At 32.7% G+C, this 26,286-nt stretch overlaps 1 protein-coding gene across 1 annotated transcript in view; it reads left to right on the top strand.

Moving 5' to 3' along the window:
• Sf3b2 (splicing factor 3b subunit 2) overlaps positions 1-26,286 on the top strand; it is a 116,545-nt gene that overhangs the window by 2,489 nt on the left and 87,770 nt on the right. Inside the window, exons 3-5 of the mRNA XM_072529923.1 lie at positions 7,633-7,889; positions 8,147-8,346; positions 18,692-18,884. Coding sequence (XP_072386024.1) covers positions 7,633-7,889; positions 8,147-8,346; positions 18,692-18,884 — 650 coding nt within the window. The remainder of the gene's footprint in view (positions 1-7,632; positions 7,890-8,146; positions 8,347-18,691; positions 18,885-26,286) is intronic.

Below are 26,286 nucleotides of genomic sequence, written 5' to 3'. Positions count from 1 at the left end.
TCTGCTGTGTCCTTGTATTGGTTGTGTTCATCGGTTAACTGAATATTTTCATTTGCATCAGTGCATTGTTTGATCTTTAATATAAAAAAATCACATGTCTTGCATGTATCAACATGGGGTTGTTTAAATGAATAACCTATTAATTTAAAAATCTCGCAGAATAAATCATATAAAGCAGCATTTGGATACTCAGTTTTATATTCATTATATAGAATTTTTATATTTAGATAACTATAAATACTTTTTCTGCAAGTTGCTCCACGAATAGTTGCTATAGTACTTCAAAATACTTCTATATGTGCTCTTGCATAGCTTTTTCTCTCTTCTGTTTTCTTATTTTTTTGGTGCATGTCACTTTGATCAGTGAGAGAAGTAGCTGACACAGGATATTGTTTCATTTTTTCTAATAAATAATCTACTTTGAATTTCATTAGTCCATAAATAGATTGATATATACTTTTGCATATCATTTTATGTTTTCCAACTAATTTTAATGAGTACTTGATAGTGATTTGGCAGTTGTGCTCAATTCCTGCTTTTTTTCAGCAACCCTTTCTTTCACCACTTTTGGTCGAAACTGTATGAACTGTACATTCACAAAAATTTTCAAAAACCACCTTTTGCTGTTCTTCACTTATGTTTTCAAAGCATTTTTTACAACAGCAGTAAGTTATCTGACAAAACTGCTTGTCCAAAACAATATTACCTGTCCTAGTTTTTACCTTCTTCCCATGATCCCATGATAGCTACTGCTCATTTTGAGTATTCTGTTTTCGTCTCTTGTGTATTAAATGTGATATTATCTCTGTATTTTGGGAGTTGTCCGTAATCTTTTCTGTATTGTATGGACTAAACTGCATCAGCAGTTCAGACCATACAATACAGAAATCATATTTTTGTGGCTCAGTTCTCTCCAGTAAATCAAGTAACTCAAGATAGAGTTCTCCCGCTGATTCACTGATATATATTTGATTTCCACTATCCATTTAAGTAAAATTTTTAGAAATTACTGTAACTAGATATTTCAACATTTTAAACATTATAATTGTCATTATATTAGATATTTCAGTATTTTCTTTATCATGATTCTTGGGTAGTTTTTGCATAGCAGAACATACTTCAATACCTTGTAATTAATTGATTAAAAAGCAAAATGTAATTTAAGTTATCAATAACAACTTACCACTTAATGCCATGTTTACAAGTTTACTCTCCCTGCTACTTCCAAACATTGTCTCGCAATGTTGAAAAAACTCCCTTTTTGAATAAAAACAACCACTACCCCTACTTATATGTGAAAAACACAATTGTGCAACTAGACTCAAGATCCCGTTAGGTTTGAAACTGAGACAGTTGGAGCCAAATGTTGTAATCTGATATGTCAGATCTTCACTTCTATAGACAACACCAGAAGCTGTTATGTTTTCATATCTGGTTTTGACACCAACCAAATGCAATGAAACAAACAGTTAAAAACTATAAATCAATAATTTTTTACATATCGTGTTTTGCCTTAGAACCACAGAAATAAAACTTAAGCAATGGAACTTGCTTAATCCATTAGGTATTACAGTTGCATATTTATCGCAAAAAGGGTTCTGAGAACGATTTCCGAAGTGGAAATTGAAACGTCAATAAACGTATTTTAACCTTTAATTGTGGCTTATTCCCATTTAAATAGTAATTAATTTAAAATGCCACAAGAAAATAGCTTCAGAACAATATTAAGTTTTGAAATATAATGCAAAAGCCAAAGATATGTGGTTGAAGTCCTGTAAAATCTAATTCTTCTAGGCAATTCTACAAAAGGATATATACTAATCTTTTGTATATAAAAAATAATGCTTTAGATGCTTAAAGATATTTGGAAGGTACATATAAGTAAAAAATGTGTCATTTTATTGGGAATCTTTTTTTTAAGTGTCATCTCTAACAACTATATGCCAGTAGTACTATTACCCAGTATTTCAAAATTGTTTTACAAAGCTGAAAGTTATTTCATTTGTGGAAAAAAATGCATTATTTACAAATCAACAATATGGTTTTTGAAAAGGTTAACACACCTAATATAAGAAGTATAAATTAACTATATAAATTTAGAAATTTAGCTATTACCTATGTAAAGCTATTTTCTAATTTTAACTGTTATGATAGTTACTTAAATATGTTCAAAGAAGTTTTTTTTGACATTAGTTATTATCCAATAGAGATTTTATGGCAATATATATTACTATTATTAAGATTATCTCTGTTACAGAGGTTGATAATCATCATTGACCACTCTAAAAATAAAGTAATTGCTCTAAAAAGTTATTTTGACCTGCAACCATACTACTCTTATTTTTAAGCAAGATCTTCCCACACTCATGTCCCAGTTTTGCCATTGATTATGAACTGCAAGATGCCATATTTCTCGATTTATTTTATGTCTGATATATTGTAGTTTTCCTTCTTTTATTGACTTTTCAACTTCTTTTTTTTTATCTTTTTTAACACTTCAATGTTTGTAAAATGATCCACACATAAAACCTTCAGAATACTTCTATGTATCAATGTTTCAAAGGATTCAAGTCTTTTTATTGCCTTTCTATTTATAGGATTCTGTATATGTAACATTTACCCAATCATATGTTAGGCCTAATGTCGAATCTCTGCTACAAAGAACCTTTTTCATTTTTATTAAAGTGGCGCAGGCTTTCTTAGTTACTACTTTTATTTTGGCAGTGTAGTTGTTATTTTCCTGTTATTAGTATTTCCAGGTATGTATTTCTTTACTCTTTTGTTCTGCTGGCCTCCTTCCATTAGGATTTCGTTAGTATTGTTGTGCTTCTGTTGTTCTTCAACTTAATATATTATTTATAATTCTTTGTAGGTTTTCCAAATTTTCAGCTATTATTATGATGTCAACAGACAACCTAATGCTGTTAATTAAAAACCCATTCACTTTTTCTCTACCGTTGACTAACTAGTTTCCAGTACAACATCCTAGAGCAACTTCTTCAGATATTTCATGCCCAATTTTTACTGTTATACTTGATGCGCTCATCTTGGAAATATTTTGACAGATTCATTGTTGGAAACATAAAACACAACAATTCCTACCCAATGGCGACTGGTGTGTTAAAATTTTGGGTAGGCCAAGCCAGCAAATTACAAATAGCTATGTGTAATCAGTGGCGGATCCAGAGGGAGGGGTCATGGGGTCATAACCCCCCCTAAAAATATTTGAAAACCCACTTATCCTATTGGTGGTAAGACTAAAACTGACCTTGCATCACAGAAAAGTAATCACCCTAAAGATCCATGACCTCCCCAAAAAAAAAATTCTCTAGCCGCCAGTGTGTGTAATACATATTTTTTTTTTGTGAGAGTGGAAATTTTTTTTTTTTGAATTTTACGATTTTTTTTTTAATTTATTTGGGCAACCGTGCACTTGTTTGAAGTTGTGTTGTTTGTTTAAAAATATGTTACAATTATAGATTATGTTACATATTTTTTTATCATAATTTAAAAGAAAATTTATATTACAATTCGATAATTACGTTACAAGTGACAAGGATGATCGGCGTAGGCCCGATCGTCGGGTGCCGATCGGGCATAGCAAGCATAAACACGACAATATAAATCGTTGTCCGGCAATATAAAGTTGTAAAGCTGCTTAACTTCAAACGCTTTTTGTACGGGGATCTTATGTGAGCTGGGTCAGCCAGTTCCGATCGGGCCTATTAATGATATTTAAAATGCGTAAATACGATTCGATGCTGTCTGTGGTAATATAATAACATAATTGTTTTAACGGACGCTAATGCATTAAGTGATTTAGTACATTTAAAAGTTTACATGCATTACCATAATTTTTGAATATATGTTTTTCAATTTTAAAGCTCTTAAAACTATTGGGTAGGCCCGGCCTATCCTGCCTAACCCCAAAAGCCGCCACTGTCTCTACCTCTTAATATTAATAGCTCAATAAATTCATCGAAAAAGGCTGCAGCATAAACATTAATTTAATTGTTGCAACAACTGAATTTTGTAGGGTTTAAATGACTTCTTATACAATACATGCATAATTAAAGAATGACCTATATTATGTATTTGCTTATACAATACATGCATAATTAAAGAATGACCTATATTATGTATTTGCATGAGGATGTATGTGAATCTTCAACGAAACTCTGCAATAAATCTGTTTTATTGTAATTTATAACAGTTTTTGGCGTACCTGTTTGAATGCCATGTTTTACCTATCCAGTTTCCTCAAAGCGCTTTACAATTTTTTGTACCACCGCCTTTTAGATAGGAGAATGGTTTGGGAAAATATCATTGAACAAATTGGCTACTGTACTATAAGATCTTTTTCTATCACCAGAGCTCCTCATCATTAAAACAGTAATTCACTCCTTTTCAGTAAAAACCATCGTTATTGTAGAGATACTTAAAACAACTGTCAGCTTTACTTATTAATACAATTTATTTTTACAAAACTTTTCAATAAATCTCAAGCTATTGTTAGTTTTTCGAATTAATGTCAAAATCACATTATTCTGTATTTACTGAATTACTTCAAAACTGTTTGGCACTGAGAAGTCGTATTTATTTAAGATCTTCGTGTTGTGATAACTGTTCAATGGAAAACGGAATCTTGAATTCTTCCAATTACTTGTTGATTAATATTATTAGGACTTCCCGTGGTTTTAGTAAAGAACTCAAGACCGTAAATGAAACTGTTTAATACTTGTATGTAAACGTAAAAATATAAAAAAACTTAATTGTTTGTAATAATGAAATAAAAATAAATGTTACAAATATATTAATAATACATGTTGCTAGTTCGATATCTTGGAACAGAATGACTGAATGACTTTGCCGGAGGAGGGTTGATTTCAGCCGGATGTCTTGAAAATAAGCCGTAGCCGGGACCCGTTATCAGGTACCTTCGTGACAAGCTTTCTCCGGGATCAAATTGCATAAGACGACAGGGGCGTCATCAGGTCATTTAGGTTTTAACACTTCGTGACTAGAAAAAATATTAAGTATTACATGTGGTTGGACTCATACTGAAGTGAGGATTCTAATAATAATAAAATATGTAGAGTTTTGTATTAAAAAAACCAAAGTGACTAATATCAGAAAAATGATAAATTTGTCAACATTGCAAGCATCAAATTTGAAATGACCATATTGTTGAATAGGCGTATCCCGATTTTTGTACAATTCGACCATCCATTTTTAAGATAATTAGTTACGCGTTTCTAGACGTTTGGTAAGAGTCACAAACTTTGAAGTAATGCGAAGGATAGGAAAAGACCCAGAAATTTTGTCGAAGATCAAACGAAGAAAACTCAAATATGTGGGTCACCTGATAAGAGGACATAAATACGCATTACTTCAAAATATAATGTAGGGAAAAAGGAACCAGGCCATAGAAGAATGTCATGGTTGCTTAATTTGAGAGAGTGGTTAGGCTGTACCTCTAATGAACTCTTTAGGTCAGCTGTAAACAAGATCAGGATAGCCTTGATGATGTCCAATCTCCGATAGGAGTGGCACAACAAGAAGAAGACGTTTGGTACACTCTATATAAGTACCGAGGGATATCAATAAATGTTTTTGCCTTCGAGAGTACTGCATTATACTTGTTAATTAAGCCTTCAAGCCATTTGCTGCGTGGATATTTTGATATTTGGGACAATTATTCCATGTGGCAGAAGATCGATAAGCCTTCGCAATGGTGATCGCCAATGTCGGATAAATCTAATGTGGCACGTGAAGAAGATCAATTCAAATTAACTTCATCCCAATAAGACCCAACCATTTTTCAATCCAAATAGTACTATTAACAACAATAAAATTTTGGATATAAGGAACCCTAATACTATTTGAAAGACAATTGATATCTTATTTCACGAAAAGTATTAATTACTAGGTGTTTCATTTAAAATTATTGACTAACTGTGTAAATAGACGAATTATCAATGTCCTATCTGTCAAATTTTCTGAAAAGATAAGGATGAGTCGAAAAATATTTTTGATACATAATACATTGTACAAGAATTTTTGATAATGTTACCCAGAATCTAAAAATGTGATAATATTCAGAGTGCGCCATTAAAAATATTATGATGACTTCTAGTTTTACTGTTTTAGTTTGTATGTAACTAGTCATAAATATTTTAATAGATCAGTTAATAGAGAGTTATCAAGTGAAAGAGTGAGAATACGGTAACGTTATTTTAGCAATGGAGCATGCGCAGTATGAAAATTGAATAACGCAAATGATTTTAACGTTTACGGGCTCCGTTACCGTACGTCAAATAGCGGGTTTGATATACGGTAACGTTAGCAGCGAATCGCACCAATTCGTCAAGACTCGGGACTCGGAGATTGAAGTTCCTGTTTCTGTACTTTGTCTGTAATTTTATTTCTGTGCATTAGTTAACACGTGTTTTTTGTTTTCTTGGTTAAGCATCTGTGAGACAAAGAAAACATTTTATTATATTTCATTATATTTATCAATTATAAACACGGAAATAATGAAAAAGACAAAAAGGCTGCGTTTTACAAGCACGTATGACCTTTTACTAGCTAAAGAAGTGCGTGGAGTCAACCCTCTGTTTTTCAAACCGAAAATACTATTTGGCTTGCTCAGGATCTTAAGCTATCAAAATTGAACACAGAATGTACATTTTGTATGTTATAATTTAAAATATGATTTAGTATTAAATCTTCTATAACTTCGTCATTTGCTTCAACAATATTGCTTGTTCTAAAAGGTCTTCCATATTTCTGTAGAAAAAAATTGAAACCCAAAATGTACTTGGGTGAAAGAAAACAAAACAATTTAATTATTTTGCTCTCCCATGCGACATTTGACTGACAGCCGCCAACTATTAACGTGAAGCACCAATTCGACCATTTGATAACTCTAAAATTACATGTCCGTTAAAACTCATACCGTAAAAAAATAGCGTTTACGTGTCAAAATAACGGAAGGTTAAAATTTTACTTGATAACTCTCTATAGTTGTATGTTAGTTCAAATTTTGAGATTTCGTATCAAACAGAGAGATGTCTAAAGGTCGATTCAAACACATCAGTCCTGTCACAGTTCCGGCGCCGAACCGGTACCGTCTCGTCACAGAACGGCGAACTTCGGCGACCAATCTGTTGAGAAGATAGAAAGTTTCTCGGATGAAGAATTAGCAATACTTGCTATATGTTTGGACGAGGAAGAAGAAGAAGCGGAAACAAACCAGGCAAAAAGACTGAAATGGATCCATGACGCATGGAAAAATCATTAATTGTTCGTCATTAATTTTATTTTGTTCACTTGTACCGCCCGTCATGTTACCGGCAAAACCTAAAAAATCGTTGCTGAGATTATAAAATCGGTCGGGCGTTAGGCGTGCCAAAACCTGACTGCTGGGAAACTGTTCGCCAATTGATGAATGTGAAGGCCGGCGGCATATTTCTATTAAGTCACAGTCACAGTTCGGCGCCGGAACTGTGACGAGACGTGACTGATGTGTTTGAATCGACCTTAAGATGTGGTCTACGTGAAACACGCTATATAAATATGTCTTTGTATATTTGTGTTCATAATGAACTAATGCAATAATTATTATTTTAGATTCTGAAGACCCTGTCACTTCTGCATCTGACAAACAACTGCCATCTCTTCTATCACTAAAAGTTATTCCACCAGAACAAATAAATATAGAAGAATCATCTGAAGTAATTCTTCCACAAGCTTTAGAAGAAGTTCTGGCTTTAAAAAGTCAGAGACAATTGGAACTTGGTAATGAAATAGATGCTACTAATACAGAAAATCAACAAAATCAAAAGAGTTCTGAAAAAGAACCTCTTTGGGAGAAAGATGATAATGTGGTAAGGGTTTACATGTCAATCATGTTTCATTTATTGTAAGTAAATCTGTTTAAATCTAGTATCATATGCACAAGTAATATAAATAACCAAACACCTGTTTAGATCCAAAAAATTAAATAAAGATTATTTTTATGAGAGAAAACACTCTAATCTAGTCATTTTTTTTAAACGCAAATGTATTGCGTATTGTATTTAAATCTTACTTCTTAGTTATTGTCTTAGTCAACATTGAATTGAAATAGTATATAATGTTTTAGGATGCTGTTCCCGATGCCGAAGTAACCTCAGATAAAGTGCGAAAAGAGAAGGAGGTAAAAGACAAATATAGTAAAAATAAGAAGAAGAAAAACAAGAAAAAGAACAGGAAACTTAAAGCCAATGAGGAAAAAGAAGACAATAAGAAGAATGGAGAAAAAGAAGTCAACTTAGAAAATGAACTAGAAAATGTTGAAATAGAGTAGGTTTGATATGATTTTGAATTAACTCTTATAATTTTTTACAGCAAACGACAAATACCGAGAAATTCGGCCATGACAAATCTCGGCAAAAGTTGAGAAATTAAAAAAATCCCTTTTTAGCGTCATTGTAAAGCGGTGTTAAGGCTGTTTTATCGGTGCACCAAAACCTAGGGACAGTGTTTTCTCTGTTATTTACCGACCAAATGTCTCGAAATTTGGACACTTTATTCGAAATTATGTTGCCTTCAAAGTGATGGTCTTACTTTTTTTTATTTTTTTGAAACTTCTGTTGAAAAATTGGATTATACTGTTTAACGTTCTTTTATAACCTAACTTTTTACGCTCATCACTTAAAAGAGTTTTTTTTCTGTAATCGTTGATTTTTTTTACCTTTTTGTGTCCAGAAATAACCGAGAAAGGCGTGTTCCAACTTTGAAGAAAATTGCTAAAAAATACTGAAATCTAATAGTGAAACGTGTTACTCATCATTGGCGCTTAGTTTCATCGTTATCGCCTTCGTGACGTCAAATCTCATGAACGTATGGTCAGTTAGTTCGCTTGAATCAGAATCCAGTTTCGGTTATTCATTCTTGTATTTTCTTCATCAACTTGCTTAGTGTTTACAATTTACAGTATTCTTAGTTATTTTGAAAACATTGAAATTCTTTAGTTTACGGGTATGTTTAAGTAATATATTATTGGTTTAGTGGTATAAGTTATAAGTTCTTAAGTTATAAGTGACAAGATAAGAAATTACTTTCTTCTTCAGAATAAAATACAAAACAGGGTGTTTTAAAATAAGACAGAAAATTATACTACTATCCACGATTTGTGTTTTATTCATCAATTGGATACTTTTCTTATGTAACTGCAACCTATAAATATATTAAAATAATGTATATTCCATTCAAAGAACTTTTTCCTCACAGTGCTACTATTATGATGGCTTGGCAGGTACCAATTTTTTATAGATAAATAAAAATATTTTTTGTTTAATTTTTACTAGACTAATATCAGTTTTCTCTAACAAATAATAACTTCTTGAGATCATTTTCAAGCTATAACTGCGAAATTGTTTATTTGTTTGTGACAACAAATTGTAATTTTTTTGATAATAATATTTTTATGTTATTTTAAATTTATTATAAATAAACACCATGATGTTTTTTGCAGTCACGTTTCACAAATTTTTATTCAATACTATATTTAGCTAAGACATATAAATTAAAAATGTGATAATTCTTTTTAAAACATTATCTACGATAATCAATATAGAAAGGTATTCCCTACAAAACTAATTAGAATGGAGAATAATGCATTTGTTGTCATTAAACTACCCGTCGGCCGGCGCCACTGAGTAAAGATCGAAACAAGTTAACACTGTAGAAAAGTAAGTGATACGCCCATTTCAAATCGCAGTGTGCTTTAACTGCTAAAACAGACTTAAGTAAATTGTGGCAGTGAAACAGTAATAGGCCAATCTATCTGAAGAGCAAATAATACTAATACTTGGCACTAACGACCACTCGGCAAATACGCCATTGACGAATGCCGAGTTTTCGATCGTTTCCTCGTCGGAGGAGTTCGGTAACTCGATGAGAAAATAGGTCATTCCTGACTCGTCACCATAAATGACGATTGAAAAAAATGAAAAAAAAACATTTTTTTAACATTTGTTTTTGTTTTAAATTGTATTTTTTAACTATGCATTTTATAATCATTTTGTTTGCGACTTTCTGAAATTAATGTGACTAATGAGACATATTTAAGAATCCAAGCTTGTATTTCTTGACTGACGCTATTGCTCTCATTTAATATTGAGGCCAGGTACAGAAAGCTGGAGGCATATTCTTAGGTATGATTGTCTACGTATAGGTTTCCATGTTGATCAGATTTTGCAGTCCATACATTGTGTTCTCCTTTCTTTAATATTTAGGTGTGGGGCTCCTTGTTTCAGCTCTATAGTTTTTTCGTTTAGCACCCTTTTGTTGCAGTTTATGACAAAGAAAGAGTATTGTGCCTAACAAACATCGGACAATGGACAGGGCTAAATTTTGAACAGCTAATAAGAACAGTTTAAGACGGAAGATTTTGCAATTGTAGTAGTCAATCTCCATTGAGGAGAGGCACTGTAAAGAAGAGGAAGTTGATAAGGATCGCTTTGCCCAACTCCATTTTCAATATTAAATTCCTCTGGGAGAACTCTGTTTATTCATAGCGCTGCCTTGATACCATCCATTTTTTTAGTGTATAACACTTTATATAACACCCGCTTTTCCTTTATGATAAATCAAGAGCTTCTTTTTATGTAGACATGACTCTGTCTGATTTTCAATGTGCCTCCAGTAAGTTGTTGTTCCATCGTTTTTGTGGTCTTTGATCGTCTTCCTATTGGGGAACCGTCTCTTGCCGTCTTTACTTTACGGCAGAAGACTGTACTTTTGGTCAAATGCTACAGAAGCATACTTTAATCTTCCACTAGCTCTAAACAATCCATGTTCGTCCAGATAGGTGTTCATGGAGAAACGGGATCTTGTAGAAATTCGAGTTTTAGCCTTGAGAAGAGAAATTTCTTGAGAAAACGAATTGCCTTGAATAAGTTTAACAATCAGGAGTTCGGCGGACTTAGGATCACTCACTGATATGTTACTGGAGAATTTTTATGATGGGTTTTTGATGGGCATTATGAGCGAATCGTAGACAATAGGCAAGCACTCGTTGTAGGGTCGTGAATGAAGACCATGATGGACATTGTGAGATTTGTTCTCCTCTGAGATTTACATGAGTAATTCTGTTTCTCAGGTGGTGAGTAAGATGTTAATTAATTTCAGAAAGAAACCTTAGACCATTAAACCACAGAGTGGAGTTTGGGAGTTTGGACGGAGATATACCTCGAGACAAGATGTCTGTAGGATGTTCTTTGGATTTAACATATCTCTAAATAAATTCTGAATTTTGCTGTATAGTTGCAACTCTATTCGCAACAATGGAGGTCCGACAGGACGGAGGTGATCTCAACCAAGCAAGAACAATTTCTGAGTCACTTCATAAATTTATGGAATCAACTTGCGGGATCCTAATTTTAAGAGTACTAACAATTCTTTTCGTGAGCGTAGAGCATATAACAGCTCCTCAAAAGTTAAAGTCTGGGAAGGCTAACAGTTTTCAGTGGTACCATCCTACTTTTTGAGGCTATAAGTGCACAAGAGGAAGTTTTAGAGTCATAAATGACACGAATGTATACACATGCAGTATATGCATGAATACTAGCATCTGAAAAGGCATCAATTTAAATATTTCGAGTATTCTTATTTTTAAATAGGCATCTAGGTAATAGGCAAATTTTTGAAAGCCAAATTTTTCTCATTAATAATTTTGCAACAACTACCTCTGGAGCAATAAGAGCTTCAGAGTAAAAAATTTGAGCAATTAGTGAAAGTACTTCTCTTTTGGTATATGTGGTTTTGATGAGAGATGGTGGTGAGAGTTAAAGTATAGAAATCGAAAATGAATCCGAGTTTGCATTCCAGAGGCCTAATATCTTGCTTTTGCCATTTTCAGGGGCTATGACATAGTTTGAGTCATGAGAACGGGAAGAGATATTCTTTAAGAAATTTTGAGAATCGGAACACCATTTGTAGGCTGATATACCTACCTTTTTCAATAATTCTGTTATTTTAAGGTAAGCTCTTGAGAGCGTTGTTGGGTCATCAGCACAATAGAATATGCTATCTACATAACATGCATGGATGAGAGCATCACATGCAAGAGGATACGATGCTCTACCAGACATCTACAACTGAGAAAGTTGCCACAGTTAGTGTCATATGTCACAATATTTAACTGGATGTATTCCAACTTCTCTAGGGGGAGTTTTGCTAAAAATGTTTAATAGATATCTTTGACAGAAGTAAAAACATATAAAAATGTTCTAAAAGTAATGAGAGTATCAATCAGTTCAGGTTTAGTTTTATATCGCTTTAACATTATGTCATTTAGTGAGACATCTGAACTGGCTTTCATGGAGCAATCAAACACAACATGTAGTTTTTTTGTGAGCTTTTCCTCACAAATAATGCAATGGTGTGGGATACAGTATTTGTTATCAGACATTGAGTTTGTACGAGTAAAGAGTACTATAGTTGCATGGCCAAGAGAGATATTCTTGTATAAAATCCTTATACTGATTGTAAACCATTTTTTATGAGTTTCCTTCCAAGATTATAGAATCTCTGTCTTGCAGAATAAAAAGATTTGACCATTTTTTTTTTGAGATCTGCAGAAGATCGGAATGGCAGATTTACTTGGAACTTACCTTCAGGTAGTAATTGTGTGGTGGTTTGAAAGATTTTGTTCAGCAAGTTCATCATCTTAAGTCAGGAACCTCCAAAATCTTTTAACTATAGCATCTAGAGATTCATTATTATTTGGTAAATTAATACCGAGAAACACCTGAGTTGAAAAATAAGAGTTGACATGGATATTTGAGGTTTGCAAATGAGTATGATATTTGGGGCTGGAAGGTAATTTTTCCTAAGGAACATATCAAGGATGAGTGTTTTGCAGTATGGGGCCGTTACTAAGTTTTATTGACCTACATTTATTTTTTTTTTTATTAAGCCTAATAACGGATCAATTCCACCAGGAACTGAGAATGAAAATTCTGCAAGTTTAATATCATGTGGTATGTTTAAATTAGACCTATATACCTTTACAAGGGGCAATTTACAAGTTGAATTTGGCAGTGCAGGACATGAGACGTTGAACCCATTTTATGTTGTCCTGAAGGAATATATCTTAAGATTTACCATCGGAGCTTGGTCATTGAAGGATGAGATTTGAATATTAAAGCCAGCATGTTGACAATTTCCACTGAGCGTGTGGTTACCATTTCTACCAATATGAGATTCTGGAGATATATTTGTGTAGCAGTAGTTTTGTATATGCTTGTCCTGGTGAAAGAGTTAGTTTCCAGATAGAGCAAGTTGAATGCGAACCACAATTTGTAGTAAAATGCCTTGTTCCTAAACAATTTCTACATAGCCGATTTGTATTTACAAACCTAACTTTTTCTAGATATTATGAGCCTTTAAAACCATTACAATTATAAATTTTAAGAAGTTGAGACCAAAATAAACATTTTATATGATTTACATTAGAAAGATATGTGATACGTGTAGAGGAATTACGGTTAGAGTTTTGTGTATGAGTGTTTGAGTTTTGCAATTTTTCTAGTATTTCACATCTTTTTTCGAAAAGTATGAAAAGCTGAGCCAATGTAGACATTTGCTTTGGACCAAGTTCATACTCTCTCTCTATTCACTTCTCATTCTCATTCACTTCGTCGAACGCCCATACAGGTTGGTAGAAAGGATCCAAATCACAAATCACTGGAAAACGGAATATATAAAACAATGCACAAATTTAAAGAATACCTGACAGAATACCAAAGAAAAACACTAATAGCCCATTATACGACATTTATTCAGCGCCCCAAAATACACACAGAAAATGTACCCCTCAGACCAATTTGCAGCAGCATGGGTTCTCCCTGCAGCAAACTATCAAAGTTCCTTATAGATAGACATAATACTGTCTTTAGCAAACAACAGAATAAAATTTACAAAAAGAACATTTCTTGCAAACACTAACAGAATTAGATTGTAATTCCAACAATATGATAGACAGCTTCGATATCACCATCCTTTTCACCAATGTGCCCAACTGATTGTAGCATCTATCATGGAGCTATATGCAAAATAAAAAATATGTAGTTGTCAGCAATTTACAGGAGTTTAATTTTGTTGTAGGGCTTACGTAAATGTATGTCCATTGCAATGGACACCGGGTCTGAAAGGGTTAAAGCCGATTTAGAGGAAAATATAGTCTCTGCACCATCAATGAAGCCATTTTCATTACAAGCATAAAGAATAATGTATCTATAAAAGAATTTTATATCAACACCTTTATGTTTTTAACATGATTAAATATATTACCGTTTTCCATCAGTTTTGATAGATGTGAATAAAACTGATAGTTTTTACATTTCTTTTACTCTCATTTTACCATGAGTACATATATATATATATATATATATATATATATATATATATATATATATATATATATATATAAATCCAAGTTTCATATATAAAAACAAACTTTTATAGTTCTTCATGTGTATATTTTTGACGTAATCTCAAAAATTCTGGCAATGAGACTGAATTGTATCCATAAAGAGATCAAAGTCACATGTTCTGAAAAGAATTAAATTTTATTACATGTTAAACAAATCTGTTTAACTTAATATACTTCATGATATCTAACAAAACGTATACTTACTTCGTTCATACACGTTCATACATACTCTAAATTGTATTACGAATTTCGCTGTATTTTTTCTGTATTTACGAATTTATATTTCAGTATTGTTAACTTTCTTAGGCCTAGTACGTTTTTCGGGTGGTGATGTTAAAGCTGTATTAGTTTTACGGCCTGAGAGATAGAACTCACAGTGGAAATATGTAAATTTAAAGCTGTAGCTACACGCTAAAACAAAAATGTATATTTTAAGCATCCACATAAATGCATAAAAAGTACATTACATACTTCCCTAACAGCAGTTAACGGTAGAATGGGGCCGTTTTTACGTGCCTTTTCAAAATAATGAATCAAAAAAGCTACCATCTCTTTACAACGACTATTTCACTTCTTATGTGACAGTTTGTAATTAAATCACACTAATTTTGTTCTAAAAAGAACGGATTTTAATTAATGGTAAATAATAAAAACAAAATTGAAGTGTCAACACCGCAACTGTCACATAAGTGTTAAGTTTATTCCAAAATGTCACTTTTGTTCGATCGCAGAGAGTGCTTGTCCGGATAATACGCCTTATAATCACTTATACAAATTATATGAAACAAGTTATGTTGTATTTCTTCAAGTTTAGTCTTCAAATATTATTTCTACGCGTATATAATAAAATATATCTAGTGGCTATAATTCCAGTGTACTTGACTAAAAGATTTTAACAAGGTTCAGACCTACGACTTAAATATTTTGTGTTGGTATCATGTGACGTCATTTACGTTGACGCGGATGACGTGCATCGGGATTTATTCTGTACCAACTGTATATCCATTGAGTACAATGGAAAGATGCATAAATAGGCATGAAAGAAACAGGCATGAAAAAGAGAAAAATCGAAGATGCAGCATCCTACATAATGACGAAAATTATGTAGCAAACCGATCAGCAGAACGTAGAATGCTCTGTTTACCAACAGTAAAAGTAAAAGTGGGCAACAAGAACACAGAACCAGAGATTACACCAACATTAGCGAATTAATTAAAAATCACATTATGTACAATAGATAAACACACAAAATAATTAGAATTTGATATCATCCTGAGGGTAAAAACACCACCTTCAGACTTTTTAACTAAAAGCTATTTATTAAAAAAAATCCTTTTGGAAAACGATGTACTGAGTGGAAATCGAGACGTCAAACAATAGTTACAAATAAAATTTTTATACAATGTAAATTGGTATGTTATACTCAAAACATTTTTCATGTATATCTCATATAGTCCAGTTGTCAGAGATTTGACCTCTAAAAACCATACGAACAAGCTAAATTTTGCTAAGAATGTCCATTTTTTTGTCCAAAAAGATGCAAAAAAGTTTGCCACTCCTACCTCCCGGCTTCCTCCTAAAACCCCCCAAGAAGGGGGGAGGGAACGGAAAACATCAATTTACCAAGGGTCTGTAGGCCGTAGAAAAAATTGTTTCAAACAAAAAATGTAATCGAAATAATTTTGAACAAAAATGTTGATTAGCACTTTTTGTGTAGAATGAACCGTTCTCTTAGAAACAACGCTTAAAGCGACCGGCGATTTTAAATGTCAGTTACCCGCGCGAAATCAATTTTTAAATAAAATTGGTATCAGCTCGTCGGTGAAAATTCGATATCTTTTGATCAGAGTGTCATATCGACAAAAATTAAAATGGGTTTTAAATAAGAAGAGTACAGCTTTCGTATGCAATTTTTGCATTTGGCCGCAAGTTAGTTTCTATGAAGCTGTTAAATAAATAAACGTAGCGCAATTTTTTCCATTTTTTTTTAACTTATAATATAAAATTTCGATTTTGAGTTTTGGCAACATATATGAGGCATGTGAAATATCCATAAAAAACGCTGAATTTAAACTTTCCCATTACAAACGATCTAACATACTTAAAACGCCCTCTTTTCGATTGCATACCTACGTTTTTCAGAACTACCAACTTCAGCTACAAATTCCACCTAATACCGTCTTCGTGGAAATATTTCCCGTGACGTCAGATCGTTGTAATGTGAAAGTTTAAATTCAGCGTTTTTAGGCATATTTCAAATATCTCATATTTGTTGCCAAAACTCAAAATCGAAATTTTATATTATAAGTTAAAATAAAAATGGAAAAAATTGCGCTACGTTTATTTATTTAACAGCTTTGTAGAAACTAACTTTATTGCGGCTGTTATGGAGAATTAAAACATAAGTGCAGTTGCGGTGAGAGTGGGTGCAGTTGTCCACACCTTTAGTTGAGAAGTGACAGCAGATGAAAAAAGAAGAAGACAATGAAGTTAGAAACAGATTTAATTTTGAGCGTAAAAATAATGTGTGTAATGAGATTTTTGTGAGTTTCTTTTAATAAAAATAAAGTCTACTAGTGTATCAGTTTTACGCAAGCGAGTTATCAAACCAGCCAAATGCAAAAATTGCATACGAAAGCTGTACTCTTCTTATTTAAAACCCATTTTAATTTTTGTCGATATGACACTCTGATCAAAATTTCATGTTATAGGTTTTAAAGATTAGGGTGTAGCAATGGAAATTTCACAGCGACCGGTCAATGTAAGTAATAAATTTTATTAATCTCACAAGAATCGTAAAAAATGGCAAAAATAGTGCAACGTTTATTTATTTAACCGCTTTATACAAACTGACTTCATTTGTGGTAAAATGCAAATAGTGATTACACCATTAAAACTCATTTTGATTGTTATCGATAGAGCACTCTGATCAAAAGATATCTAATTTTTACCGTCAAGTTGAAACAAATTTTACTTAAAAAATTGATTTCACGTGCGTAATTGATATTTAAAATCGCCGGTCGCTTCAAGCGTTGTTTCTGAGAGAACGGTTCATTCTACAGAAAAAGTACTAATAAACATTTGTGTTCAAAATAATTATCTCAGCTACATTTCTGGTTTGAAACATTTTTTTCTACGGTTTTAAGATTTTTGGTAAATCGATATTTTCCGTTTTTCTCCCCCTACAAGGGGGGCTTTTAGGGGGAAGCCTGGGCGTACGAGTGGCTTTTTTGACTCTTTTTTTTTTTGGGTCCCAAAATTGACATTCTCGGCAAAATTCATCTTGTTCGTATGCTTTTTAGAGGTTCAGTGGCATTTTCATCTCTGACGACTGGAGTAATATAACATGATTTCCTCACTTATTATTTCCTTTGAAAATGGCTCCAGCCTATGGTGTATAAATCCTGATATTTTATCTATCCCGATATTTTATATATCTTACAGTGTTATGCCTCTATAATTTTATTTATTATTAATTATAAATTAATTTATGGTTCTGTAGCTATTCTGTCTGTGCCAGGCGCTTTGTGGTTCTTTAGTGGCTTTATGATATACATAGTTTCTTCTAATATTAGTTCTTCAACTAGCTATACTGCTGTGTAATGTATTATTTCGTCTGTTTGTCTTTGTTCTTTTTCTGGGTTTAGGAGCTCTTGGAAATATTCTTCCCATCTTTTTAGAATTTTTGATTTCTCATTGATTATCATCCCGTTTTGTCCTTGCAAATTGTTATACTTCGAATGAACCTTGCATTAGTTTTGTTTTTTGTAAAATTTGGCCGATCTCCTATTCATATTGTCTTTTATTTGTTGTATATTCTATTTAACATGTCTTCCTTTTTCCTTCTGCTTGGTCACGTTGTATCCCTCCTCTTTTCTTCAAATGCTTTTCTATGTAATTGGGAGTTTCTTTGTAATCATGTCTGTCTAGCTATATTTTTGCTATTTATTACATGTGGACATTCTTGATCAAATCATTCTTCGTTGTTTTTCTTGTATTTTCTCTTAAGTTTATTTGGCTGTTTCAGTAATGATTCAGTATCAGTTTTATTTTCTGTTATCAGCCTCCTGGGATTAGTACAACCAAAATTGCGAAGTGTTGGCTGCAATAATATCTAGAAGAATTGCGAGAAAATACATGTGTAGAATATTATTATCCCTATTTAGTACATGTACTGCTTCACACATCTTATTTCAATTGTTTTAGGTATGTTCAAGAAACCATTGGACTGCATGAACTGGCTCCACAATATAGGCAGTTTTACAGTATTTTTGAATCATTTAAAATATCAGACCACAAGGCAGATATTGCCCCGCCCACTTTAGCTTTACCCACATCCTTATCAAGTAAGACAGTCGCTGTAGCTGAAGAAGTTGATGATATGGATGACCTAGAGGAGGTAAGTTGATTATTTTTTATGTTTATGGGATAGTTGTTTACGGAACCTGTATTGCATAATAAATTTAAAATAGATATATATATATATATATATATATATATATATATATATATATATATATATATATATATATATATATATATATAGAAATGTAGCCATAAGCTCCCTTACTATTAAGAATCAGCAGATTCCGATATCCGACGTTATAAATAGGAAGAAATCAATATTTTTATTATTATTGTAATTATTATGTTTCAATAGTCAAGTTTAAATCATTAAATGTAGTAGTTTGTAGAATTTCTCAAAAATTGTAACATTTTATTTCGAAATAAAGATTTTTTTTTGGGAATATCGACGTTGAAGAAACATTTCTGGCGCTGCGAACCACAGGATATTTCATACAGAAACATAGTCGTTTCCTGGTCTACATTAGTTTAATGAAATCCTGAAGAACCTGGTAAAAGAGAAAAATGTATTGGAAATCAAACACGATCATCCTTGCGTAAGTTTTTCCTTTCTTTACCATTGTTTATGAGCATTTATTATTTTCATTGAATTCTTAAACATTTACATTGAATTTATTATTTATTGTTTATTGAATTTATATTATTTATAACATTTTACTTCAACGAATTTTTATATATACTTGCATTTATATTTTTGCATATATTTTATGAGTACATTGAATGATATTTCCCAAAATAGTATCGAAAATTTAAGTTTACTATTCGACAATTTAAATTTAAAAATAAAAAGAAATCTACAAACCTCTAAATCTAAGCCTGCATCTAAATTACGTTCCAAAATGCCGATGACCAATAGCGATATTGCTAGCCTTTGCTCAACTCTGCCCGAATTCTCTTCTGGAGACAACCTCTCCACCTTTATCAAAGCAGTAGATAATTTAATAGTTTTCTTAGGCACCCAAGATTTAAATCCGTCCCAAGAATTTATCTTAAATTCCCATATCGTATCTCGAGTTAAAGGAGAACCTAGAAATTTCTTAAACTATTCTAATAAAACCAATTGGACAGAAATTCGTCCAGCGTTATTAACTAAATACGAAGACAGACGTTCCGAAGACATATTAGTAACACAACTATCCACTACCGTCCAAAAACATAGTGAATCCTACGACAATTATCATCAGAGAATAACTACAAATCTGAACGATTTACTCCAACACATCACCCTAAACGATAATCCCGCGACAGTCACTTTTAAAACTCCATACTTCAAAAACATGGCCCTCAAAACTTTCTGTACCGGAATCAACGAGCCTTATTGCGAATACTTATCGCATTTTGAATTAAATTCCCTAGAAGAAGCCCTTCAAAAGTGTATTGCCTACGATAACCACAAAAATCAACAACAATACATGAACTTCCTTAAGAGCCAACAAAACAAAAAGGCCCCACTCAAAAATAAACCCTATCAATCTTCGAATAATCAAAGATCCACAAACTTTCAACCCACATACTCAAACTTCCAACCCACGCATTCAAATTATGTGAGACCTTCAACTCACAACACAGAGCCCAATTTTAACTTCACTCCACAACAGAACTATAATTTTCCTCAGAGACAAAATTTCAGTTCTCACGAACAAAATCAATCCTTCCAACGAAACAATGTTCCGAAAAACAACCAACACAGATTAAATAAATATAAAGCTCCTCGACCCCAACCAAATTTTGCTACTCCAATGAGCGGTGTTCAAACTACCACAACCAGAAACCATCAGCCCATGACAATTACAACTAATAGAAGCCACAATTTTCACATAGACTCAAATGATACCCAATATTTCGAAAATGATTTCGAAAATTACGAATCCGAACAAGAGCCCGATTTGCATGATGAAAATCATCAGGATTTTCAAGCCATCCCGTTAGACGATCATCCACCCCCTGTATAAACCTACATAATATTGAAAGTTCCCCTGGGTTACCCTGCTTCGTTGCACCCAAAACACATCTACGCGTTTTAATCGATACCGGCGGTTCCCATTCAATTTTAAATCCGCGAGCTCTCAAACTATTTGATAAAAATCATATTTATCGAAAACCTTTTTCGCTAACGTCAATGAAAATTACTTCCAAGCACGACTTAAATATTAAGACGCCACTATTCCTAGATTATGGAATTCCACAAACATTCGACGTAAAAATTGCCGACTTTAGTCAACACTTTGATATCCTCCTTGGAACTTACGATCTGAAAAGATTCCACGCCACAATTAGCTACGCAACTCATACTTTAACCTTTGAGAATCCTCATGTTAGCATTCCATTTGAAACTTTATACCAAAAAATTCCAGTAAGCGTTCATAATGGCGAAGTTTTATTGCGCGAAAGACACTTTCAAGGTATCAAAATTCCCCATTCTATTCACGTTGCAAAAAACGGCTTTCTAGACACTTTCGACTTACCTATGCCTATGAAATTTAATAAGAGAATTGAAGTTGAGAACTTTTGTAATTATAATATAGTAAAAATTCCAACGACGCATTTTAATGAAAATAAAATCCGTACTTCGCACTTAAATAACGAAGAAAAATATAAAATTATAAGTCTTTGCAAAAAATTTAAAGACGTATTTTACGACGAAAACAAAAATTTAACTTTCACGTCAGCTGTTAGACACGAAATTAAAACAAAGGATGAAAATCCAATTTATGTAAAGGGATTTCGGCATCCCAAAGCAATGCAGGAAGAAATAAAAAAACAAATAAATAATTTATTAGATAATAAGATAATTCGACCGTCAATTTCACCGTACTCAGCTCCAGTTTGGATAGTACCAAAAAAAGCTGATGCCTCAGGTCAGAAAAAATTTAGATTAGTAATTGATTACAGGAAGCTCAATGATCATACTGAAAGTGATCGCTACCCACTTCCTCAGATAGATGAGATACTGGATAACTTAGGAAAAGCCAGTTATTTCACAACATTAGATTTAGCTCAAGGTTACCATCAGATTGAAGTTCATCCGGATTCTATTCGGAAAACAGCCTTTTCAGTTCCGCATGGTCACTTTGAATTTTTACGTATGCCCTTTGGTTTAAAGAATAGCCCAGCAACATTCGAAAGGTTAATGGACAATATTCTTAGGCCCTTTATTCATAAGTTTTGCTTCGTCTACATGGACGATGTCATTATTTTTTCCAAGTCACTGCAAGAACACTTAGTTCATATTGCGACTATTTTTGACACTTTCAGAAAAAATAATTTAAAAATTCAGTTAGACAAATCTGAGTTTCTCACGAAAGAAGTTTCTTTCTTAGGTCACGTAGTGACAACCGAAGGAATCAAACCTAACCCAGCAAAAATCGAAGCTATACAAAAATATCCTCTACCAAAAACAGTAAAAGAAATTAAATCATTTCTTGGTTTAATCGGTTACTACCGAAGATTCATACCCAACTTTGCAAAAATAACGTCCCCATTTTCGAGATGTACTCGAAAAGGAGCAACTATCGACCCCACAAATCCAAATTATTTAGAATGTTTTGCAAAATGCAAACAATTGTTAACTAATTCTCCAGTCTTACAATATCCAGACTTCGAAAAGCCTTTTGTACTGACTACAGACGCCTCTAATATAGCTATAGGATCAGTATTATCTCAAAATAATCACCCTATTGCCTACTATTCTCGAACTCTAAATTCCGCAGAACGAAACTACTCCACTATTGAAAAAGAACTTTTAGCCATACTAGATTCTTGTAAACACTTCCGTATGTATTTATACAACCAAAAATTCACCGTAGAAACAGATCACAATCCTCTCGTATGGATCTACAAAATTAAAGACCCCACTTCTAGATTAGCCCGATGGAGACTTAAACTAGAAGAATATGATTTTGAAGTTAAATATAAAAAAGGCAAAGAGAATCAAGTTGCTGATGCTCTTAGCCGAGTCCAAATAAATGCCCTAAGCTCGAGTTCAGAATGTGCTGAACCCCCGAATTCAGAATGTGCTGAACCACCCGACAATTTCGACATAGACGATTTCCTTGCCGATTTTGACAACTTACAAAACAGTACTAACACACAACATACATCAGGTGAGAACCCTATCACTGGAATAGAGATTTCACCTGAACCAATTAATTTATCCTCAAACCAAATTATTTTTAAACCAGAGTCAAATAATTTTGAAATTAAATACAAAAGAATTTTTAACAAACACCGCTACACTGTCACTTTGACAAATAATTGGAAAACAGAAATAGCAAATACCTTCCAAAATATCCTTAGACCAAATCAAAAATTTGCAATAACAATCCCTCACGAATTTAGACCTTTTATCTGTAACTATTTTAAAGAAAAAATAAATTCCACAGTCAAAGCAATATTTTGCAATATACTACTTCAGGACATAGAAGAAGAAAACCAACAAATAGAATGCATAAAGAAATATCACGTAGAATATCACAACGGAATAATTGAAACCTACAAACATTTAAAACAAAAATTTTATTGGCCCTCAATGCAGACAACTATTTCTAATTTTATCAGTAAATGCGAAATTTGCCTAAAAAATAAATACGAACGACGCCCTTATAAACTTCCCCAATTAGGACCGTTGTTAGGTCAAAAACCTTTTGATATATTACATATCGATCTATTCCACTGCAATAAAAACCTGTATCTCACAATAATAGATTCTTTTTCCAAATACGGTCAATGCTATAAGCTCACCGACAAAACTTCCATTTCCATACTAAATAAATTAAGACACTACTTTTCGCACCACAATTATCCAAAAAAGATTGTATGCGACAGCGGCACCGAATTTAATTCTGCAGTCATTAAAGAATTCCTAAATATCCACAAAATCGAAATACATTTTACAACAGTAAACAATTCTTCCTCAAACTCTCCTGTAGAGCGCTTTCATTCAACTCTTATTGAAAAACTTAGGACCTTACAAGCCCAAAATCCAAATGATTCGTTAGATGACATTCTAACACACGCCATTCTTATTTACAACCAATCAATCCACAGTTCCACAGATTATTCCCCGTTCTCAATTCTGTAAAGACCCTATGCAGAAGAAATACATTTCGACTTTGATCTTCCGATATACGAAACATATAATCAAAGACATAAAGAAGAACTCCAACCCTTTATTGCAGAACTATATAATAAACAAAAACAAAAAAGACAACAACTTTTAGATAGACAAAACGAAAATGCCGAAGATATTCCGGAAATAGACCTTACAAAATCCCTATATGTTTCTAAGAAAAAACATAAGTCCAAATTACAAGCCCCTTTCTCCACTATTCATCCGGAAACGCAAGACAAAACAAAAATAATCGGTAAAACAGATAAACAAAATTTAACAAGCACTCACCTTAAATATGTAAAACGAATACGAAAACATGTAGATAAACCTACTCAAGACCCAAATTTTTCACAGGACAATCCTCGCCCTGGTCCATCCACTCAATATTCAGGAGATTCCGAATAATGGTTACTATGCTGAAGAGATAGGCAAATCAAGAGAAATCTCCCACTATCACAGACATTTTCTTCACATTCCACTAGACAAATTATCCGACAGTATTGACGCTAGTCCGACAAGCTATTTCAAAGATCACTTCAAAAATGCACCTCTCTCGCTACTGTACTCCCAATACACCCACATACAAGAACAAACAAAAGACGATCTACACAAGATTACGCGAAAACAGAAACGCGGACTTTTTAATTTTCTAGGTACAGCCATCAAATACGTGACTGGAAATCCAGACGACTCTGACTTAGACCTGTTAAAATCACACATAATCTCTTTAGAAAATAAACAAAACGAAATCATAAAAAAATTTAATAACCAAATATCTTATGGAAACTCTTTTAACACGAGATTCGATAAACTTTTAGAAAAACTGAATTCTGATAATTCAATTCTCATATCTGCACTCAACAAATTATCAGCTGATTTTGACAGCTATATCATTCTACACAACGAGATAATAAATCTCCAAAATATAAACGAATTTCTAATGAAACTTATTAGAACCATTACTTTATCTGAACTCAATATCTCCAATATAGAATTATTCACTTTAAAGGAAATAATAGACCTTAAAGAGAACCTTCTCAAAATTTATCCCAGAAATTCAATTCCCAATAGTAATGAACACCCTTATGAACTTATAGAATCAACAAAAACTTTAGTTTGTGTAACTTCAAATACAATGCTCATAATAATTAAAATCCCTATACTCCATGAAATTCCTTATACTACCTATAAAATCTATCCCATTCCAAACAAAGATCATGTTATGATTCTGCCACCTGCAAGCTACTATACAAATAATAAATGGTTCAACACTTGTATAGGACAAGGCGATAACATAGTTTGTTCCAACTATGTACAATCCAAATGTAACATACCCAATGTAGATAATTGCACAAAAACATTAATCACAGAGAACTTTTTCCAAGAAACCAGCAAAGTCATATTGCTAGGAATAGTTCACCCAATGAGAATCCAGCAGATAGAAATTAATTCAACCAGCCTCTTGACGACAGATGTACCAATAATGATTGAAGGTATCCAATTTAATAAAAAGACGTCTCAAGACATTTCCATTCCAAAAATTGTTCCAATAAAATTAATACCAAACCATGAGATGAAAATTGAAAAATTAACAATCCCAGAGACACATGGCCAAATTCAACCAATAGATACCATAGAAGTACTACCCCGATTATCCATAGGACTGAGCACCACTTCTGTTATAATATTTTTAACTATTTTAGCTTTCCTAATAATCTTCCTAATTAGGAAAAGAAAACGAATTTCCAAAATCCTATTTGGAGAAAAATTGCATCCTGCCCAGATCCAGATACTAGACGAGCTGATAGCCGAAGTAACCAAAACTTCGAGGACGAAGTCCCAACCAATGGAGGGAGGAGAAATGTAGCCATAAGCTCCCTTACTATTAAGAATCAGCAGATTCCGATATCCGACGTTATAAATAGGAAGAAATCAATATTTTTATTATTATTGTAATTATTATGTTTCAATAGTCAAGTTTAAATCATTAAATGTAGTAGTTTGTAGAATTTCTCAAAAATTGTAACATTTTATTTCGAAATAAAGATTTTTTTTTGGGAATATCGACGTTGAAGAAACATTTCTATATATATATATATATATATATATATATATATATATATATATATATATATATATATAAGGAAAAAGAAGTCTTTGTTGACAACGTTAGAAAACGGAGCTTTGAGGTTTATTGGGATAAGCAGCGGTGAAATAAATGTACTCTTTTAACTAAGTTTTAAGCTTTCGAAAATGTTTATTTTCATCATCAGGAAAAACTGAAATAAAGTGCGACTGTTAGTAAAGCATATACTCGAAACATATA

This window comes from Diabrotica undecimpunctata, chromosome 4 (genome assembly GCF_040954645.1).
Source record: "Diabrotica undecimpunctata isolate CICGRU chromosome 4, icDiaUnde3, whole genome shotgun sequence".
Classification (NCBI taxonomy): Eukaryota; Metazoa; Arthropoda; class Insecta; order Coleoptera; family Chrysomelidae; genus Diabrotica; species Diabrotica undecimpunctata.
This window is presented reverse-complemented; position numbering and strand designations above follow the sequence as displayed.